Below are 23,291 nucleotides of genomic sequence, written 5' to 3' on the forward strand. Positions count from 1 at the left end.
GCAATTCCAGCACCTGGGAGGCAGAGACAAGAGGACTGCCGTGGGCCAGCCTGGGTTAGAGAGTGAGCCTGTGAGCTGGAGGCCAGCCTGGGCTAAAGAGTGAGCCTGTGAGCTGGAGGCCAGCCTGGGCTAGAGAGTGAGCCTGTGAGCTGGAGGCCAGCCTGGGCTAGAGAGTGAGCCTGTGAGCTGGAGGCCAGCCTGGGCTACGTGACTAGACACTGTCTAGGGGAAAAGTCAAAGCAGTTCTTCGAGCTTCTATACCTAGGGGGCAGCGGTAAACACAAGCTGCACGCGATCACGTGATGACGTGATCATGTTGTATGGCACGTACAAAGGAGCGCCTAAACCATCAGGAAATCTGGGTGAGACTAGTAGACTTGCTCCCCAGTTTACAGAGTTCTCTACAGAGATGGGAATTCCCCAGTAAGCTTTGTTATTGTTCCCACTTCTTGTAGGTGTATGCTTACTTCAGAATAAGTACGTTTTATAGAAAAGAAACAGAAATCACATTAGTCCCCATAAACACAAGAATTACAAGAAAGTTCCTGAGACCGAACCAGGAAGTCCAGACCTCCCTCCGCTCAGCCCCCTTAGGGAACCAGGCATTTGTGAAACCTCAAAGCCACATGAATCAGACAACTCATTTACATACCCATAATTCCTTGCACCTAATACAATGTTTGAATCTTAAAATATATATGTGTATATATATTTCACTCAACATCTCTAGCCAAAAGAGCTTGGAAGATTACTTTATAGACAAGGTGGTGTGAAGTTCCTGGGGCTGAAAAAGTCACCATCGATGAACTAGGAGATGAAGTTATTGGTGCACACAGCTGAAAGGACACCACCTCATGCTCTGGTTTCTCTTCAGATCGTATAAATCTTTCGCCTTTTACTAAAGATTTCCGTGGAGAGGAACAAACCTGAGTGTTCACTAATTTTTTGTGGCCTTGCATTTTGCAAGGCTGGCAACTTGGTTTTAAAGGTAGACTTGCTAAGTCTTTAACTAAACTAACCAGCTTGTTCTCAGGAACTGCTCTGCTGGTGTACTCTAAGATATGGGTAGAAGACTTGAAGCTTCTTTGTCTCCTAACACACAGCTGGAGAGCCACATTGCAGAGCTGAGTCTTTGTGAGGTGGAGCACAGGCAGAGAAACTAAATACCCTCTACCAAGCATTCAGCCCCAACTCTCATTGACAGCTGGTGTTTCTCATCTGTCGGCTACAGCCCCTCTGTGGACATGTGTGTATAAATTCACTTGAATGCACCCCTAAAAATCGTTCCTAACATTGAACATGACCGTAAGAGGGATCCTAATTGAAAAGGTGTGAGTTAGCCTTTGAGAAAACCATATTCTAAACACAGCTGTAATTTAAATAACACAAGACCTAGAAATATTTGACAAAGGAAAAGAGTGGAGTTCAATACACTGTGCTGCCCCACTTAACCACCCCTCACCAGCCTAGAACCGCGCTCCTTCCGTGGGGGCAGCCTGATGAAGGTTCTGTACCTACAGATGGACAACAGAGGCTTCCCGCGTTTGATGATGGTTTTTACCACTGCTCTCCCTTAAATATTCCTATGCTGAGCTGATGTCTGCAAGGCCCCGTGCACACCTGCAATCCCGCACTCTGAAGGTGGCAGGGGACTGCAAGTCTGGGGCTACCCTGAGCTATAGCAAGCCTCGACCCAAAGAAAATAAAAGCAAACAGCCGAATTCAGAACTAAGATCTCACTTTAACACACCTTGGGCAGCAGGGTACCAATACCAATGAAGAGGGAAAAGTAAAGGATTTCATTTCATTAAACGTGCAAGCTAGTTTTCAAAACACACAGTTCAAGATGCAGCTCAGCCACCCTCTTCCGGGAGGTGGGGGTCTTCCCTGGGTAGTCCAAGTTTAGGAGTTCCCCTCACAGACTCTGTCTATAACACACAGTGTTGAAGCTTATCAACCAGAGTGTGGACTGACATTAGCGGTGCAGGTTAGTTAGATGTGGCTAAGTCCTCAGTGTCTCTGCGTTAAAACTACCATCTTTTGGGGTTTGATACGGTGTCTACATAGGTTAAGCTACACAATCCTCCTACCCCACCCGCCCACATGCTGGGGTTACAGTTATCCACCATCATGCCCAGCCCCGATGTCTTCTTAAAGCCAACATTCACTTGGCCTCTGTTGTTGCTTTCCGCAGGGGAGATATCCAGCAAGTGGGCCCAGGTGCTAAGGCTGGTGTTCACCGCCTTTGCCTTCCACAAACTTACCAGGCCTCAAAGTTTCCTCTCTAACTCTAGAACTCCAGGCCACCTACCTACATGATGTGCAATGTGGCAGGCCATAGAAGGATGAAAAATGGGTGCCCAGGAGCACTAAACAGATGGCTGTCAGGTGGCCCCATGAGGTGACTGAGCACTTAAAACTTCTCCACCAAGGCAAGGGCTGCCAACATACACGTACCCCTGATACAGGCCATCAGGAGAGCTGTCAGGAAAAGTCTTAGAAGAGGTCAGGACCCAGACCCTGGAGCCTTGGCAGGGCCTGATGGAGTGATGGGAGCAGGAAGGCTGAGGAGGCAAAGCCCCTTTGTCTAGAGATAGCAACAAGCAATGGGGCTGAGCTTGGTCCTGACAGCAAAGGCTGTGATCCCTTCAAAACCTCTAGGTTCCTGAGTTCCTTCCTAAACCTCTCAGTGCCTAACCCTGAGTTCCTCCCTAAGCTTCTCTCCAGCAGAGTCTCGGCTCCAGGGCAGGTCTCCTCATTGTTGCCTCCAGCCAACAAGTCTGTGCCACCTGAAATGCCTGTGAGGCTGTTATAAGAGAGGTGGTAACACTGTATCCTCTGTGACCCACAGGGCTACCTCCCTGACTTCTCAAATCCCAACGGGACCAATCCTTCCCAGTTCCCTCATCTGTCAAGCAGCACAAGCTTCTGTTCTTACTAATGATTCTAAAAAGAGTGGTCATGAAATATAAACATTCAGAAGAGGGGCCATACGTGCAAGTACAGTTTACATCCAATTGTATAAGGGGTTGGGTATCTGGGTGATCATGTGTGTATACATATGCGTGTGTGTGTGCGCACACGCGTGTACACCAGAGCACACACGTAGAGGTCAGAGGGCAGCTTTCAGGAGCCGTTTGTTTACTTAGCGTGGGTTCTTGGGCCTGAGCTAGGGTCACTGGGCTTGGCAGGAAGCGCCTTCACCTACTGAGCCATCTCACCTGCCCTCCACTCGCTTTCCTCATAGGTTCTCGGGAATCGACCCAGGCTCTCATCCCTGCATGGCGCGCGCTTTATTGGTTGAGAGATCTTTGCAGCCCGCATCTGGATTTTCATGAAAATATCCAGTGGGTAGAACAACACAAATGCCAGAGAGGACACCCCACACAGGGCGAGGCAGACACGAGCCTGGCATCTAACTCAGAGCAGGAGAGGGCTGGCAGCCTGGGGAAGGAGGATGGGAGCCGAAGTTGCCCTGGTACAGGCCTCAGGACAGGGTAGACAGTGGCCCTTTGGAAATGACTGTCTCCAAACACTTGTTGGGAAACAGGGAATTCTGAAGATGAAGTGCCATTTTATGCCCCAAAGCCGGTCTCAGGACAGGAGCACTATGCACACAGAGTAAGCTGAAGAAGAGCCTCGTGGCACTCGTTAAACACTGAAATACGTTAGCACTTTGAACACTTCAACATTGAAAATGGAAAAATGAATACACCATTCAGACATGGCTTTGCCTTGAATCCCACCATCCAAGTCAACACTGACATGGGGTCCTGTTAGGGAAGGAGGTGGGGGGGGGTTGAATAAGAATGGCCCCCATAAGCTCATCAGGGAATGGCGCTACTTCAGAAAAATTAGGAGGGGTGGCCTTGCGTGTGCATCAGGACGTAGAACTCCACTACTTCTCCAGCACCACGTCTGCTTGTGTGCCCTGCTCCCTGCCCTGATAATGGACTGAACTCTGAACCTGTAAGTGAGCCCCTAATTAAACACCTTCCTTTATAAGAGTTGCTTTGGTTATGGTGTCTCTTTGCAGAAGTAGAACACTGACTAAGATAGAGTTTCTGGTGGGAGCAGAAGGGGAAGCTGGCATCTCTCTTTCCAGGGGAAGAAGAGAATCTGGTACCCAAGCACAGTACTTCCAGAAAAGAATAGAACACAAGTCTGATGCCTTGGCCAGCAGAGCACACTCTACCGTCTCAACAGAAAAGGCACACAGCACTGAGCACTCCTCCATCACACAAAGCAAGGCTAACACTGGCAGCATCAGAAGGCTGGTCCTATCCACCCCATACCTTCTTCAGTCCTCCAAAGAGAGTGTCCGTCTCCAGCTCAAATTCTTGGTCCAGTTCATCTTCATGCTCTAATAAGAAAAAAAAAATCTCTGTTAGTCACATCTTAACTAAATTGGGTCTAAATAGCAGACATACCTAAGAAGATAAAATACGTCCTACAAACTCAGCAGCAGGCAGACCTTCCTTCCACATCCCTGTAGTTCCTTCCTTGTGACTGAGTTCCAGGGAACGCAAGGTGGGGCTGATGGAAACGCCCCTCTCACCTTGGATAAAGGTCACAAAGAGAGAGATCAGGACTGAAAAGTGCTCAACACAGGGAGTCAGGGAAGGTTGAAATGCTCAGCTGCAGAGAAACAGGCTTTCCAAACAGCAGGATGTGGGCCCCCTGCAGGCAAGGTGTCCTCGTGGAGTCCTCATGGACAGATGATTTTCCAGTGGCAGGTTCTCAGCATCTGTTCCTTTTTGGGCAACTCAATCCTGCAGCTGTGAACTTTTAGATCGTTGTAGACTGTCTGGGGAATGGCTCTTGTCTGTAATCCCAACACTTGAGAGGCTGTGCAGGTATGGAATATTTTCAAAACTGGCAAGGCATCACACCATTGTATGATAGGTGCTAACACTGTGTTCTAGAATAGAACCATGGCCGGAGAGTAAGCATGCTTACAGGTAACCAGTACCGCTCAACTACTGCATATACATATAACATGAACATGTACACTACACAGCTGAGACATTATCTCCAAACAACAGCAGCAGGAAAGGAAGAAGGTGTCCTCCATGGTAGCAGCCAAGACCGAGCTGTCACTCTGAACCTCGCCCGCACCCACAACAACCCCACCCCCACCTCAGCCTCTGTGGGCATCGCAGATGCGAGCCACCATCCAGACAGACTAAAATTAGCTAAGATCTCACAGCTGCAAAAGCGAGCTGCTCAGTGAAGAGCAGATACCGAGAAGCTGCTGCTGCAAGACATCTGCCCGTGAAGAACAGCAGCCGACGGACGCTGTGAGGGCACCTTGTCTGCGCTCACGACAACCTGCTTCTGCCACCAAGGATAGAAGACCCTCTTCCTGGAGCTCCTTCCATGCCACTGAAAACGGAGCCTGTGAAGACCCGCACCCCAACACCACTGGGTACCAACTGGAAACCCTCTACAGCACTGGGGACAAAGTCTGGAAGCCCCTCGTGCCACAAGGGACTAAGCTTGGGAGCCAACAAAAGACCAACCCTGGAATCCCCCACATGGCTAAGGACAGAGCCTGGGTACTCCCCATGCCACTGGGAACCTGCAGCCAAGACAACTCTCTCTGCTAAGGTTCAGTTCCTGTTCCCAAAACACAGCCTGGGAACATGAGAAATGGAAGAATTTCTGCCCAAGAGCCCCAGTTACCGGTCAGCTATTTATTCTCACCCTTCACAAAAGGCTACATCAGATCCCCTCTGCCTATTAAAGGCAAGGTTTGCATTTGAATCTCTGCAATGAGCTATTGTGTAAGTCATTTACTTACAGCAGCTAACCTTTCACTAGCACCCTACAAAGTCTGTAGTAGTTCTGGGGTAGAGTCCGTAGAGGTCACACACACACACACACACACACACACACACACACACACACGTCAGGCCCTGCTGTTTCCATGCATTTGAAAGACTCCGATCAGCTCCCACTCAACTTTATAGCACTAAGAAGCCAGAGAACACAGCCAACTGGGGCAAAAAATGGGAACGTGGAAGGGAACAGAAAAGATGTGCTTCTAGCAAAAGAACTCAATGACAAGTCACACTCAGCTATTCATAAACATATTATGTTATAGCAGAGACACACACGGTAAGAAGTGGGAAGTCCGGGGCTTCCTACTACCTCCAGTTCCCTCTCAGAGAATGTCTCACCGATAACCCAATAAAAACAAGGGAGATCTGTAAATGGGATATAAAATAGCAAACTGCAAGAAGACCTCCCAACAAGGCCCCTCCTCCCGAACTCTGAACGTCTTAGGCCAAAGGCTGACAGAGCCCAAGAAGCTGGGGCCCCAATTCTAGGGCTTGCCCTCCTATGTACTGTATCTAAGGACTTTCTGAGAGGCTTATTAAAGTATTCAATAGACAGGACTGGGGAGATGGCATCATAGGTAAAGTAATTGTTGAACAAGCGTGAAGACCTGCATTCAAATCCCCGGACCCAGGAAAAGCCTGGTCCTGCAGTGCATGCCCGTAAATCCAGCACTGGAGATGTGGAGACCAGCCAGTTTAGCCCAATGAGCAAGCTCCAGGCTCAGTGAGGTAGACAGCGAGTGAGGAAGAAACCACTTGTTTGCTGTTTTCTCAACGGCCACGTTGCTGTGCTTAGCATAAGGTTCCCAGACCGTCATCTCCCTTACTGACCAGAGTCAATACAGGAGACACCAATGCAAACCTGAAAAGGGCTAGGCTAACAGATCCACCATCCCTGTAGGAAAGTCACGAGTAACATGGAGGTTGCCATCTAGCACACTGGGAACCTTGACTGTCACTGTGAGAACAAGGGGAGACAGGTTGTCAATCCTTGGCAACCTACATGGCAAAGCACTGAGGTCCTATCACTGGGCCCTATTACACAATGGCCCCTCGGTGGCCCCACCCACCCTCAGCAAGCTCCTAGGGCCAGGCCACCTACTCAAGGACACAACCCCTAGCCTTTTCCCCTTACCAGGAATGAACTCTCTAAAGTCACCAGCCCGATTGCAAACAAGTTCTCTAATCATAACAGGAAGTAATCACCTCTTCACCAAGCCCTTGTCCCGTGAGAGGTTGGTGCATTGCATGAACCGTGTAAAAGAAAAGGAAGGTCCACTTACAAGGGCCGCCGTGTGCTCTCAGGAACTGACTTTAGCAATGGCTGTGCCTGCAGGACAAATAGGGAAAAGTGAAAGCACAGGGCCAGCGTGTTTGACTTCAGCTGTAGCTACTCTGGAGACAACTGCTACATAGAAACAAAGAAACTGGCGTGGCGAGTCAAACAGAAACTTTGCACCATGAAACTGGCTCTTCAGATCCCCAGGTGTCACTGTCTGTGTACAGAGACACTGGCCACAGATCACCGGCTAGCAAAGAAAGGAGAACAGGTGACACGAAAACTCAAAACAACAGAAAGCAGAATTCAGCTTATGCAAACAAATGTCAATAACAGGCCACTTGCTCAGAAGGCCAATGCTTGGGGACTGTGTGGTCACCAGGATTCAACTCGGCTACTGTTCCTTAGGAGATGGTTGACACAATTAAATAGACCTATAACTGCTGAAGAAATAGAAACAGTCATCAAAAGTCTCCCAGCCAAAAAAAAAAAAAAAAAAAAAAAGCCCAGGACCAGATGGTTTCAGCTCAGAATTCTACAAGATTTTCAAAGAAGAACTAATACCAATACTCCTCAAATTATTCCACACAATAGAAACAGAAGGAACATTGCCAAAATCTTTTTATGAGGCTACAATTACCCTGAAACCCAAACCACATAAAGTCATTACTAAGAAAGAGAATTACAGACCAATCTCACTCATGAACATTGATACAAAAATACTAAATAAAATACTGGTAAATCAAATCCAAGAACACATCAGAACCATCATCCACCATGATCAAGTCGGCTTCATTCCAGAGATGCAGGGACATATGACATATGAAAATCTGTCAACGTAATCCACCATATAAACAAACTGAAAAATAAAAACCACATGATCATCTCATTAGATACTGAAAAAGCTTTCGACAAAATACAACATCACTTCATGACAAAGGTCTTGGAGAGAGCAGGGATACAAGGAAATACCTAAACATAATAAAGGCAATATACAGCAAGCCAACAGCCAACATCAAACTAAATGGAGAAAAACTCCCAGCGATCCCACTGAAATCAGGAACAAGACAAGGGAGGAGAGAGGAAGGGAGGGGAACAGAGAAAAATGTATAGCTCAATAAAATCAATAAAAAAGAAAATGGTTGCCACAGAAAACAGAAAAGCTCCTAAGTTTAGCCAAGTCCAAACTCTGCTCTTTGAGTAAGAAAATAAACCTGCTGAAGGGATAAATGTGAACATTTTCTAAGGCAGGGAATGAGGTGCGTGTAGTATCTGGACATTCTAAGAAAATGAAAACATGCCATTAACTCAGAATATGGGAACTTTTCGATCAATCTCCTTTGAAGGAGACTTGAGCCTCAGCAGCTGAGAAGAGAGTGAACCAGTGGACTTAAGGCACTAGGTACAGTGGCTCACAGGGAGGGGTGGCACCCGTTGCACCAAAGGCAGAATCTCCAAGGCTAACACTGCAGTCTGGCCAGGCACACTCAGAAACCGATTCTCATTTCAGCTTAGAGGAATGCGGTCATCTAAACCACCGTGGTCAGGGCGCACAGCAGACATCGGGCTGCTCCTGAAAACTTGATTCCCTTAACATAAAAGACATTAGCGGGTTGGACAAAGAAAATCCTCTGTCATCTGATGGGGTGCGGCAGGTGAATACAATGCAGCACTTGATTCTGGGCAGCTCTTTCTGTCATGGATTTGTTTAAGCATACGTGCGTGTGTGCATGCTCATGTGTCTAAGTGTGCATGTGTGTACGAGTGGGTTGAGGACACTCAACCTTGCCTGCCCCTAGAGAACATGTCCACCTTATATTTTGAGACAAGAGCTCTCACTCGGCTAAACCTTGTCTAAATGCCAGCATGCCCTGAGGACCTGCCCATCCAAGTCTCTCCATCTCTGAGATTACAAACCCACACCATGACCTTCATTTTAAAACAAAACAAACAAATAAAAAAAGGTCTCTGGACATTGAACTTAGATGCTCCACTGAGTCAACTCCAAAGACTGTCAACTTTTATTTTAAATGCTCATTTATTATTTATTGATTTATTATGTTTACAGGTATGGCTATTTTGTTGCATGTACATAGGTGCACCATATGTGTGCAAGGGCCTGAATAGGACATTAGAGCCCATGGAATTGGAGTCACATATGGCTGGGAGCTGTCATGCGGTACTGGGAATTAAATCTGGGTCCTCTGCAAGAGGGGAATGGTTAGTGGTATTCAGTGGACTGCTTATATGGAGGGTTAGCTCTTCTTACACATCCTCTACCAAGCACATCTGAGATGGATGATTGGCTTGTAGGGTCCATCATGGGGCAGCTGTGTTCATGGGCAGCCCAGGATTATCTACTGAGCACTCGGAAGGAAGGCAGAGGCAGGGAGAGCTCTGTAAATTCGAGGTCACCCTGGTCTACATAGCGCGTTCCAGGACGGCCAGGACTACATAATGAGAACCTATCTCACAAAATAATAAATAAAAGAACCAGACGTGGTGGTGCACACCTATAATCCCAAACTTGGGGGCTGAGACAGGAAGATTTTCAGGAGCTCAAGGCCAGCCTATGCTATAAAGAAAAAGCCTGCCTCAAAACACAAAAAAAATCAGCTGTAAATGCACCTCATTCCATATACTGTTTGCACAGTACACATGAAAGGCTGGGCTCAATCCCCAGAAAATAACAGGCATGATGATACATGCCTATCACCCAGCACTCAGGAAGTGGAGACAGGAGGATCAGAAGTTCAAAGTCAAACATAGCAAGTGTGAAGTCATTCGGGGCTGCAGAAGACCTTGCTTCCAACAAACAAAAACTAAATATTGTTTTAGATTTTTAAAATGTATGTGTGTGCATGTGTGTGGTGTGTGTGTGTGTGTGTGTGTGTGTGAGAGAGAGAGAGAGAGAGAGAGAGAGAGAGAGAGAGAGAGAGAGACTACATGACTTTATGTGTACCACATGCATACAAGTGACCTTGGACGACAGAAAAGGTCTTTGGATCACTGGAATTGGAGTTATAAGCAGTTGCAAGTCACCCAAGGTAGGTGCTGGGAACCAAACCTGGGTCCTCTTATAGAGCAGTAAACACTTTTAACCACCGAGGCAAGGCACCAGCCAACAAACAGTGTAGTTTCTTTCACTTTATAATTCCTACTCTGGAAACCTCCCGGGAGAAGCACTCAGACACAATGCAAAGACACAAACACATTCCTTAGGGAACAAACGAGCTAAAACCTCCAACCCATGAAGTCGACACAAAAGGAACAAAGCAACCCGACAGAAACAAGACAATCAGAAACTGAGGCAGTGGAAAACATGAAGGAGCCAGGGAGTGATCTGACAATGCCAAACGCTAGGAAGACTCACAAAAACTCCGGCACAGCTGATCAAAGAAAGAAAAAGACATGGGGAAAGGGGAAGTGGGAAAACAGAACATGAGAGGGAGGGAGAGAGAAAGCAGGAATAAAATATACAGTAGGGTGAGGACTGGGACCAAGAGGAAGGGAGAGGCAAAATGTTAAATCAGCAGAGAAGGAGAAGATAAAGGAGACAAATGGTTAAGATGGCACCGCATGATAAACCACACAGAAGCACTCCATTAAATAGATTCTTAGAGCACTCCAAACAATCAGAATGCACACAAGAACAGGAAATCCTAAGTATGGATAGCACGGACCGCAGTCAGAAGCGGACGGATGGCCCCTCGGCCGCTTTCACAGGTGGCCGGGAGCCCTTGTCACCAACAGTTGTCGCTAACGACCACTCTGGTCTTCAGAAAGGCTTCCGGTAAACTGACACAGTCCCAAAATCAGATGCTCTGTTTTAGAGAAAGGCCATTAATGCCAGACTCCTTAACCAAGTCTCAGGACGCATGGTAGCCAGGCATGGTACCGCACAGAAATGAGGCAGGAAGGTTACCATGAAGCTGAGGCCAGTTTGTGCTGTACTGTGAGACCTGGTCCAAAAACAAAGCAAAATGTGAGATCCGTGATGGGGAATATCTTTTCTTGTGTTACAGGTAAATGCTCCCACCGTGCCTGAGTCTTAAGGTGCAAAGCTGAATGTGGACAGCTTCTTACGAGAATAAAAGCACACGACCAGCAATGGCCTTGGTTAGTACACAAGCAAGGTAAGAACCCATCAGTATAAAAACCTGCACACCACTGTTTATAGTGGCTTTATGCGCAGAGGCCAACACTTGAAAGTGATGATGATGGAGAAGCCTCAGTAGCTTCTCCCCTGGGCCTGGGCCTCAGTTCAGTTTCACTTTGGGTTCTGTAATCTTTTCAAGCCGGAAAAGGAGCCCCAATCAGGTTCCAGATGACCTAATCCCCAGACAATTAGGTCCAGGATGGTCTAAAGCCACCCTCCTCGCCCTCTCCTGGTTGCCTATAAAAGGAGCCTGCGCAATCTGGTGGGAGGGGTGGTGTAGCCATCTTATTGCCTAGCTGGCCGACTGCAGCATGCTGGAATAAACAAAGCTATTGTTGCTTGCATATGTGAGCATAGACTGTCTTTGTTTTGTAGGAGAGTAAAAAAGGGACGAACATGCGGGTGAGCTTAGTTAAAAGGGAAATCTTGTGCATGTGAACAGAGTCGCACTCAGTCACACAACGCGTGACGTAGCTACATAGAGTCACAGGGCCCCTGGGCCGGCTAGAGGTTTGCCTGAATGCTGGTGGGCTGCCGGGTGGGGTCAGTATAACGCTGGAATCCTCTATGTCCCGACACTGGAATACTATTCAGTGCTCAAAAGAAGGTAGTTGGAAACCAACACCCGGGTTTGATCCCCAGCACTGCGTGAATTGGGCAGACAGCCCACATCTCTAATCTCAACACTCGGGAGGTAGAGGCAGGAGGATCCGAAGTTCAAAGCCAGTCTAATGCTGCCTGAGACCTGTCTCCAGAAGGAGAGAAGAAAGGGGAGGAGGGAAGGAAAGGAGCTGTGGAGCTGTGAAGGTTTAAGTCCCCTCAGTGCTTTTCTCTAGATGAAAGAAGCCACGCTTAAAAGACACACGCTATGAACTCCAGCTCCATGGCATTCCAGGAGAAGGAAACCAATGGCAACAGCAGAGACCAGAGGTTTGGTGGGTGAGGTGGTAGAATGGAGCATTTCTGAGGGGACACACTGTTGTGTCATATTCTAACGATGGACACAAGTCACCCTACACCTCTCAAATCCACACAGTACACAATACCCAACAGACAGTGGGATCTCTGATGTAAACTGAGGAGATTGGCCAACAACGCTGTCAGACTCAACGGGACAGATGCACCCCTGTGGGACTGGACACTGACAGAAAGTGGCACACGCTAGGACTCGGGCATTTGGAAGCTTTGTCCAGGCTATTCAGCTTTACCCCAAACCCGAAACTACTACAAAACAAAAACCTTTTCAACAGGGAAAATCTTCATACAATAGGGAGTTATCAAAAAATGGCAGTTATTATTTTTAAATCACAAAACTTCAGGATCGCTTATTACACAGCAAAAGACAAGTCAGCCAGCCATCTATGGAAGAGACTGACGCACTGGTAAAAACTGCAGCCATCTAGGGAAGGCACTAGCTCACTGACAAAATCTACCCCTGCTTTCTTCCACTCCAACAGGGCTCCTTAGTGCGCTGGATAAATGTCCCACCCCCAGAACATCTAGCCGAACTTCTCACTCCGTGAATGAGGCCCCAGGACTGCGCTAGTGAACACAACGTGAACAGATATGATGGAAGCATCTTTTGGGTCATGCTTCCCAAAGGAGAATGTAACTTCACTTTCTCGTCCATCTTTCCTGTTGGGCAAAAGGCAAACATGCGAACTTCAGCCAGGGCAGTGACCTCACTTGAGGCGGGGCCACCTTTAAGGACCCCAGAGTCACTGGCAGAGGAGCGGGCATCTCATGCTGACTAGACTCCTCATAACCTAGGGACCTGCAGCACAAGCCTGACTTCTGAGTAACACTTCCTTTAGCCCAGCTAAAGTGTCCTAAGACAAGGGGGAAAGGGCCCAGAGTGAAGCCAGACCTGGAGTTCCTTCTACTCTGACTCTGATAGCTCAAGGCTCCAGGAAAGGATGAGGCTACTTGGCCAGTCTCCACCAAAGAGCACTTAGTTCTTAACTCCCTTGAATGGCCAACATGGAAAATGGACAGCAAAGTCAACCCTGGTGAGCTATAGGGATAGATATCTGGGATAGGCTGCCCAGAACCTATTTGTCACTGTGTTTTATTATGGTCTGGGGATTGAACCCAGGACCTGACCAATGCTGAGCTTACCACTGAGCTACAGCCCAGTCTTTGCCATTCTAAGTGACTGCATCAGCTTCCCCCACACTCCCCTGCCTTCAAGAAAAAGCCCAGAAGCTGGAGAGATGGCTCAGTGATTAAGAGCAGCGGCTGCTCTTCCAGATGACTTGGGTTCGATTCCTAGCACCTACAGGAGAGCTCATAACCCTTATAACTCCAGTTACAGGGGGTCCAACACATTCTGACCTCCACGGTACCAAGCATGTCATGCGGGCAATGCAGTCATACACATCAAATAAAATTTCAGAAGTATTTTTTAAAAAGACAGAGCCCAAATCTCTTCATGGATTTTAATAGCTGGTGCACTCCTATACAGTTCTTCAAGCTGAGGTCAGGGCTCCCCATGACCCATCAGACCCTGCACCCCAGTTCTGCTGAGTGATCTGTGGCTCTGACCATGCTGTATTCTCCCTCATCCCGATGGCAGATGCAAGCTTGTCTACAGCCTACAACCACCTCTCTGTCCACGGGTCCTCAGCATACTTTGCTACCTTTTAAAATTATATTTATTATTATTATATCTGTGTGTGCACGCATGTGCGTTTGTGCATCATGATGTGCACACAGAGGTCAGGAGACAAAGCTCTCTCCTTCCACCTTTCTGTGAGATCTGGGGACCAAACCCAGGTGATCAGCCATACCAGGGAGGTGCTTTACCCACAGGGCCATCTCCCCAGCTCAGTTCCCGCTCCTCCTAAAGACCAGCTCAGCAGCCCCCATGATCGCTCCATCTGTAATCCATTAGGAGGTCAAAGCAGGAAGACTGTGTGAGTTCAAAGCCAAGCTGGGGCTACCGAGTGATTTCACGACCTGTGTGAGTAACTTAGCATGATTCTATCTCAAATTAAAAAAGCAAGTAAGAGAGATGGGGAACGTGGCCTGTGGGTAGAATGCTTCTAGCATGGGGTACAAGATCCTGGGTTCAGTTCCCAATACAGGAAAAATTTTTCAAAATTAAACTATGGAAGTGGGGTGTGGTGGTGGTACGTTTCTGTAGCTCCAGTTACTCATAAGGCTGGAGTAGGAAATCCTGAATGTGAGGCTGGCCTGGGCAACATAGCAAGACAAAAGAAACAAAGAGAAAAACACAGAAGGGATGGGCGTGGCTAACACCTCGACCTCCTCCTCCAGTCTCTGAGATAAGCCTGCAAAGGAAGCAGTTGAAAGAAAAACAGTTTACTTTGGATCCCTTCAGGGCCTTAGAGAGAGAAGTTGTATCAAACGTCCCTACTCTTTGTTGTCAGAGCCTGGGGGCACTGCTCAGTGGCAGGTCACGTGCTCAGAGGTCCTTCCCAGGACCAAAGAGAAAAACAGCCACTGTCAGAGAAGACAAGCCACCTGCTCCTGTAAAAGACCAGGAGGGACACATCTGTGCTCTGCCACGATTCAAAGTGCACACATCCAGGAAACAGAATGTAGCAACAATCACATGGCCACAGCAATGTCCTTCTGAATCCTCATCTCGGACACTCCCTTCCTACTCCCTTCTGAACAGGTCATCAGAAAGCCTTGGAGTCTTACCCCTGGAGACTTTGTAAACTTCATAGAAAGAGTAGAGGTGGAAGCCCAGGGAAGCAAGCAGGTAAAGAGTCAGTTCCCATCGGGGCAGCATTGCCGGAGTCATTCACTGGATCCCAGTGTAGCGTGCAGGGTCTCTAGGGGGAAAACAGACAAGATGTCAGAGGTGACACTGGACATTGGTCTCTTGATGTCCACTGAGTTAGCTGGCACTCCCAAGCACCTTCATTTTTCAAGGTGACACCAATACAATCCCAAACAAACATCCCCTCCCCCGCCCCCTGCCCCGTTCCCATTGACCTTACCCCTGCCTACATTCAACACACACAGACACAGGACAGTTATACATACACGTCCCATTTGCCTAAGTCTTTCTCTAGATACAACACAGAATACATCAAAGAGTTCCTTTTCTTGTGTGACACACTTTGTGAAAAACAAGAACCGTGATTTCTAAGGCCCCAGCACTAAGCAATAAGGGATGACCATGTCCATGAATACCAATGCCTTTGGAAACCTGTAAGAGCATTTTATTTGTATTTTAATAAGTAAAGCTTGCCTAAAGATCAGAGAGTAAAGCAGCCCCACTGGTCAGCCTTACAGACCTGGCAATGGTGGCGCACACCTTTAATCCCAGTAACCACGCTAGTTTGCCATAGAAACCGGCAGTAGTGGTGCATGCCTTTAATCCTAGCCCTAAAGAGGAATAGGAGATGAGAGGAGACAGCTCTCAGAGACTGTCTCATTCTGAGGATTCCTGGAGGCGGGATCACCATTTCAGACTGATGTAGAGGTAAGAGCCAGTGGCTGGTTGTTTTGCTTTTCTGTCCTTCATGTTGAACCCCGATTTTTGTCTCTGGATTTTGATTAATCATGCTACAAAAGCCCACATAACAGGAAAGCACAGATAACCTCCCCTTCCTCCTCTTCTTCCTCCTCCTCCTCTTCTTCCTCCTCCTCCTCTTCTTTCTCCTCCTCTTCCTCCTGTCTCTTCTCCTCCTCTTCCCTTTGTTGCTCCTTCTACACACACTCGGCCTCCCCTCTCACAAAGGAACTGGATTTTTATATGGACACATGAATTCCACACACAACGCCATGCTTATCCCCTCATGCATAGGGAGGGTGAGGCTGTGGGTAACCTCCTCTTTTCTTCTCTTTCATGCTGACCAAAACTGGGACAGACCATGGAAAATAAGGTAGAAGGCACTCCAGTCCGTGACTGCACAGACCCTCTCACCACAAAGCTACCCTGACCACACCTAGCTAACCTGTGACAAGAAACAGAACACATGTCTTGGCTGGCAAGTCTCCAGTAGGCCAGCACTCTCTGTCATGAAGGCTGAGTCTACATTCCAACAAAAAGGTAACAAAAAGTTGAGTCCTAAATTCTGCAAATTAGGGCTGAAGAGATGGCCCATAGGTTAAGAGCACTGGCTGCATCTTCCAGAGGTTCTGAGTGCAATTCCCAGCAACCACATGGTGGCTCACAACCATCTGTAATGAGATCTGATGTCCTCTTCTGGCATGCAGGTATTCATAACACTGTATATATATATAATATATATTATATATATAATTGTTTTTTAATAATTCTGCAAATTAAATGACCCCAAGTGTCCCCAAGCGACAAAGCATTAACTAACTTTAAGCCCTTTTATACAAGCACCTTAAACACATGTTATGTTAGATACCAAATTAAATGATACAAACTCTTAAGTCCCAAGCAAACACTTATAATCAGGAGCAGTAAAGTTAGAAGCAGATTTTACTCTCCCACTCTGTTTCCCTGGTGGCCCAGTGAGGTTGGGAGGGCAGAGGAGGGAAGCCCTTTGTGGAAGACAATGTGACAATGCCTCACGGCCTGAAGAACTGAGCCTGGCCTGAAAAGCGATCACTCTATCGTACATTTGTGGAGTCTCAGAAGGTCATAGTCATGGAAACAAGTGGTAAAGCCATAGTGGCCAAGTCCTGGGGTAAGCGATCCAAAGTCCCCCCCTCAATCAAGTGGGTTAAGACTGTACAAGGTAATGGCTCTGTGGTTGCCTGGATTTACTACGTCACCAAGGATGCTCACATGCAAACATCACAGTACATCAAACAGACATCATTCTCCAAGTCAAAATGAACCACCGTGCCCTAGACCAAACCCAGGTCCACCCCTGCTTCCTCCTACCACCAAGGCTGGCCCCAGGCAGGCTAGTACAGAGAACCCCTTTTCCTCAGAGCCTGACTTGGAACCTGATACACACAAATTCCTTCCAGACTTCCAGGAGACAGGAAGGAAAGGCCATCTGGGCCCTTGTGAGGCATGGACACAGAGCCAATGCCCCTTCACCCAGCAACCCTATGGGCGTGACCAAGACCTTGCCCAGGGAGGGTAGTCTGGTTTCTCCTATGAGCAATGATGGCCTCTGCTCTCTCAAGGACCCTGATTTCATACATTTCACCTTGCTTTACTACTGCCATATCCTAGACAGAGTTTCCAAAATCCTGTAGGAACAGAGGGGCCATCTTTCCTACAATGGAAGGGAATTTGCTGTTGGTATGTTAGCATGACTCCTACCACAGAAGACCATGGTTACACTGGACACCTGCCTCATCTCATGGAGAATCGGGGAATTGGGAAGTACTCCTAAACGTGTATAATTGAACATAATCTTGTATGTCGAAGGAAGGCACTAGAAGACCTACTTTTTCCAAGATACTCTGATGTGGAATTTCCCCTCTGTATGCTGTGAATATCATTGGTTAACAAAGAAACTGGCTTGGCCTGATAGGGTAGGGCAGAGCTAGGTGGGGAAAACTAAACTGAATGCTGGGAGAAAGGAGGCGGAGTCAGAAAGAAGCTATGGAGCTGAAACTTTGCTGGTAGGCCATGACCTCGTGGTGATGCACAGATTAATGGAGATGGATTAAATTAAGATGTAAGAGTTAGCCAAGCAGTGATTTAAATAATACAGTTTTTGTGGAATTATTTCAGGACTGAGCTGCCAAGCAGCCGGGAAACAAGCAGCCTCCTTACAATAATATTCTATCTCTTTTTAATATTTATTTATTTATTCTACATCCCGACCTCAGTTCCCCTTCTCTCCTCTCCTCCAAGTTCCAAAAGATACTTGAGTAATGCCTGTGCATGAAGGGTTTACACCTGGAGAAGTACAGGGCTCATTTTTATAACATTTTTTGCTGTATTATAATTGCATATGATCTTAGCTGTATTATACATTGGGTGCTCAGACACACTGACATGTAGTATTAATCATTATCAGAAAAGCAGTAGGACTGTCTCCTCCATCACATCTCAGACTTGGATCTGGTCCCTACAGCTTCCATCTGACAGTTCAGGGACAAACGCCAGCACCCGACCCGGCTAGAAGTCACCACTCTGCCAAGTGCTGGTTCAACAACATGGGAAGGTAGCCAGGTCCCAGCTACAGCTCCTCATGAGGCTGGTGAATAAGTTATGTGCAAACTGCCCAGAGCCAGCCCTGAGCACTCAATAAAACATAGGTAGCTACGAGCTGATAAATTAAATGCATTGCAAGCCTACCTACCTCTGGCCCAAAGTGGGAGAAATCCAACTTGGAACATCTAAGCTGGTCACAGCCATCCAACCTGCTCCTACTTCCCTTATAGCAATCGGCAGCCCTCAAGTCTTCTTTGGGGTCATTCTTCTTCCTTTTCGCATGCTCAGCCAGGGGCTCCCACCCTTGGGCAGCATGGAAATAGTCTTGGGAGTCAGCTGGAAGCTTTCTTCCTATAGGGTTTCTTCCCTGCCTCATCTCATCCCATGGGAATCGTGCTGGAATACCTCCTCAAAGTCACAAAATCTACATGGAGACAACGACAAACCCTTCGTAGCAGATCTTCCCTCCATCTCTCTTTTCAGCCCTTGCCCATTTATCATAGGTCCTTGATGTAGGCAAACCACAACCACACATGAACACATCAGCCCTTGTCCATATATCATAGGTCCATATATCATAGGTCCTAGGAGGACCACGACCACATATGAACATGTGTGCATGCATACACACACACACACACACACACACACACACACACTTCCTTCATTATTTATTTGCAGCAGCTACCTCCTTGGAAGAGAGATGGAAAGGAAGGGTGAAATGGCTAATTTATATAGAGAGCTGGGCAGTAAGAAGCCTGAGCCATCGGCCAAACAGTGTGTAAATAATACAAGCTTCTATGTGATTACTCAGGATCAGGAGGCCAGGAAGTGAAAGCACAGCCTCCAGCTACATCTACATGTGCCACGGCTGTGAGCTCTGCAGAGCACAGACATGCACCACGGCTGTGAGCTCTGCAGAGCACAGACATGCCACAGCTGTGAGCTCCTCAGAGCACAGACATGCACCACGGCTGTGAGCTCCGTAGAACACAGACATGCACCACGGCTGTGAGCTCTGCAGAGCACAGACATGCACCACGGCTGTGAGCTCTGCACTATGAGATGCAAGAGCAATGTCAGTATTGATTTGGTTTCACTCCTCTTTACAATTTCATGAACAGAAACTGTTTTGTTTGTTTGTTTTTGTTTTTTAAACAGATCTCCGCAGTTCCGATTCGACTCCTTTTCCTACCTTATTAGGAGCTTTCAGATTGTCTCTTCTAGCAAACAGCGTGGGGATGCTGCGGCATGTCTGAATTGCCAGTCCTGCACTTTGTGGCCATCGTTGCCTTACTTAACACAAGTACTCTGAGACAGTTAATCTAGGGACTGAGCCAACTAAGGGACAAGGTGGGGGGAGTATGACGTTTAGACGCACGGGACACAGGGAGAGGCGAGTCGTACAGCACAGGGCCTTTCCACACCACTCGAAAGTGTTCCTTCATGGAACTTTCCACTTCATGGTTTTGGACCACAGCCAGACACAGGTGATTCTGTGTGACAGGAGAATCCCACTGAATAGTTAAGTATCTGAAAGTTCACAAGAATCCTATAAATACTGTCCATGGGCAGGGAGGCCTACCGTTCAGGACTTCAATGGGATGTGGAGACCTAGTGCTGGAACCAAATCACAAACGTGGGGGACTTTTAAGCTCTAGCAAACTAGTTCAGGCCTCTGTGGTGGGCTGGGGGTCAGTCCAAAGCTGCAGGCCCAGGGTCCCAACCACGTTACTGACAAGAGCGTGGAGTTGAAGGCAGGAGAAACAGACAGGAAATCGACTTCATATCACATACTGGAAAGAAGAGAACGAAGGTTGATAATGTTTTTAAAGTATCTGGGGTTCATTAAACCAAGAGACCCACACCCATAGGAAAAAATCTTAACCACAAAATGTTGAGAGCTCTGCCGAAGACGTCTCTGTGCTAGAACGACTTCCTTCACTCTGTCTCTTAACACCCGACTCACCGATGCTGAGGGAGAAACAGGGATCCACACAGGGACAGACAGCAGACAGCAGTGACCATAAATGGGGACCAGAGTTCCTAGCTCCCACCCTCTCAGGGGCAGAAATCCTGCCCTCTGCAGGGGAGAGCAGCAAGGAACTCCCAACTGTCCAAAGTCTCTCATTTCTCTCTCTCTTTCTCTCTCTCTTTCTCTCTCTCTCTCTCTCTCTCTCTCTCTCTCTCTCTCTGTGTGTGTGTGTGTGTGTGTGTGTGTGAGAGAGAGAGAGGGGGGGGAGAATGTGGGTGAGTGTATGTGTATGAGTGAGTGTATGTGTGTGTGAGTGTGAGAGTATATGGGGTGCCTTGTGCACAAGCGGCTGTATGTATACACCCTCATGTAGAAGTCAGAGGGCAGAACTGGGGGATTTCCTCAATTACTCTCCTTATTGTCTGAGACAGGGTCTCTTGCTAAACCTAGAGATCACCAAATTTCACCCAATTTGCCTACCTGGCAGTAAGCTCCAGGAATCCTCCTGTCTCTACTCCCCCAGTACTGGGATTCCAGGCACATGCCACTGTCCCTGGCTTTTTCTTTTCTTTTCTTTTTTTTAAAGATTTATTTATTATGTATGCAATGGTCTGTCCATCTGTATGCTTGCAGGCCAGGAGAGGGCACCAGATCTCATTACAGATGGCTGTGAGCCACCACGTGGTTGCTGGGAATTGAACCCAGGACCTCTGGAAGAGAAGCCAGTGCTCTTAACCTCTGAGCCACAAACACTGACTGGTGTTGGAGATCTGGACTCGGGGCCTCAGGCTTGTGTGGCATGTGTTTTACTAAATGAACCGTCTCCGCTTTTCATGTCTAACATGAAAGTATTCTTTTGTATGTTTCTCAGTAGCTCTAACACTTTGCATATTAACTGTGTAGAAAATGCAGTCACAAGTATTAATTCTCCCCATAATTACAATCTTAAGGGTGTCGTCATCTACTACAGAGAAAACCAAGCCCAGAAAGGTTAGGAAACACACCCAGTGTCACCCAGCTGAGCAGCAAAGCTGACTCAGACACATCAACCTGATTTCCTAGCTTTCCCTTGGCAGCCTTGCTTTTTCACAGGTAATAGATTCTATTTTTCCCCAAAATCTATACAGAAATAGGTCTCTCCGAATGATAAAAGATGGTATAAGATCTCTAAATGTAAATACATTTAAATGTAGGTATAATTTTAGATACTTCCTAAGGAAACCTGAAAGCCAACTAGCTGTAACTAAAACACACAAGTGTCTACCTTGTCCATTCTTCCGGAGACTCGCGACAGAGGGCTGAGTAAGCCCGCTAACTTGTGTGTCTGAGAGTTGGAAGACCACAGAGAGGAAGGCCGAGAAGAGTGGAATTTCAGGAGAGATGAGCACTCCAGAAGCCACAGTGATAAAGCAAACAGAAGGCATATCTCTGGGACAGCTGCAGCTTTGAGGTGGGAGGCAGCAGAGCAACTCAGGGCCTCTGCTTCTTCTGAGATCCAGCTGGATGGAATGGTCTCCCCTCAGAAACCAACGTCCAGATTCATGCTGACCCCTCCAAGGCCCACCAACAGGTCTCACTCTTTGGGCCACATCTTATAAAGGGAGCCCCTCCTCCAAACCTAGGGCCACCACAACATGCAGGGGGTGATGGACAGCCGGCAGGTGACCCCAGGACTCAACAGAAAGTGTTTTAACACAGACCGAGGCAGCAGGATGCACCAGTTCCCAGCTCAGCAACCCCCACCCTCTCCACCGTGAGCTTTGAAGAGGATCCTATGTGATGGCAGTAGAGTGGTTCTGCTGACATCACCCTGGGGTCACCCGTGTGACTGGGGTCATTGTGAAGCTCAGCCAATGGAGGGCAGATGTTGGCTTACCTACATCTGCCGTGGGATCATGCTCTTGTACATTGTAAAGATTTGTCACTCGTATCGGTTTAATAAAACGCTGATTGTCCTGTAGCCAGGCAGGAAATCAAGGGCCACCAAACTAAGAGAATTCTTGTAAGAGGAAAGGCAGAGACACAGTCTTCAACTAGATGCTGAGGAAGCAAGATGAGAATGCCTTACTGAGAAAAGGTACCAAGCCACGTGGCTAAACATAGATAAGAATTTTGGGTTAATTTAAGTTGTGAGAGCTAGTTAGTAATAAGCACGAGCAATAGGCCAAACAGTTTATAATTAATATAAGCCCCTGTGTGTTTACTTGGGACTAAATGACTGCGGGACCATGTGGAACAGAAACTTCTGTCTACATACATTTTTCTGTTAGCAGAGGCTGACTGCCCCAATCCTCCCTCATGTAGGTGGTATGCCCCCTGTAGGGTGAAAGTGGAGTTGCAGGCAGTTGTAAGGCACTCTGTGGGAATGCTGGGAACCCAGCTGTGGTCCTCTAGAAGAGCAATGTTTGCTCTTGACTACTGAGCTGTCTCTCCGGAGATGGGTTTTTTTTTTTAAAGTCAATTGTTATTCACTTTAAAAAAAAAAATCAAACCAGAATAAAATTAATCCCAAAGCAAAATTTTATGTTCAGTCCTCAATTTAGCATTCCCTGACTTCCACACCACCCCAATTCTATCATCAAACATAACCCTAAGTCGTTTTATATGAGCGTTAAAGACCAGCAAAAGGGAATCAACTTTACAAGTCCCTAATTCAACAAAGAATACTGATTTGATATTGCATCTTCCCCCCTTGACAGTTCTCAAGCTCTCTTGAGGCCTTTTAATCGCCAATAATGTGCCCTCTACATTTCAGACTTCCCAGATTAGAGAAATCTGAATGAACCAAATTTCTCTTACAGCAGAACACGCTACATATCTTTTTAAATTAAAGTATACTTTTTAAAATGCAGGCTTTTAAGACATGGACTTGCTGGTAAGGTCAGGATCTACTCTGCCCTAACTCACTCCATGTTGTTTAAAACTACTTTTTCCAAGCCAGTGCCTCATCCTGAACTCCGTCT

At 47.3% G+C, this 23,291-nt stretch overlaps 1 protein-coding gene and 1 non-coding gene across 2 annotated transcripts in view; one reads left to right on the forward strand and one right to left on the reverse strand.

Moving 5' to 3' along the window:
* Hhat (hedgehog acyltransferase) overlaps window positions 1-23,291 on the reverse strand; it is a 245,673-nt gene that overhangs the window by 218,000 nt on the left and 4,382 nt on the right. Inside the window, exons 2-3 of the mRNA XM_041635455.1 lie at window positions 14,951-15,084; window positions 4,296-4,363 (exon numbers count right to left, since the gene is read on the reverse strand). Of these exons, the coding sequence (XP_041491389.1) occupies window positions 4,296-4,363; window positions 14,951-15,053 (171 nt within the window). The 5' untranslated portion in view covers window positions 15,054-15,084. The remainder of the gene's footprint in view (window positions 1-4,295; window positions 4,364-14,950; window positions 15,085-23,291) is intronic.
* LOC121435963 lies at window positions 855-970 on the forward strand. Its single transcript, XR_005972639.1, has one exon. It is a non-coding gene; the product is annotated as a U5 spliceosomal RNA (small nuclear RNA).

This window comes from Microtus oregoni, unplaced genomic scaffold (genome assembly GCF_018167655.1).
Source record: "Microtus oregoni isolate MIOR12 unplaced genomic scaffold, Mior012 000047F_ref0000412, whole genome shotgun sequence".
NCBI lineage: Eukaryota > Metazoa > Chordata > Mammalia > Rodentia > Cricetidae > Microtus > Microtus oregoni.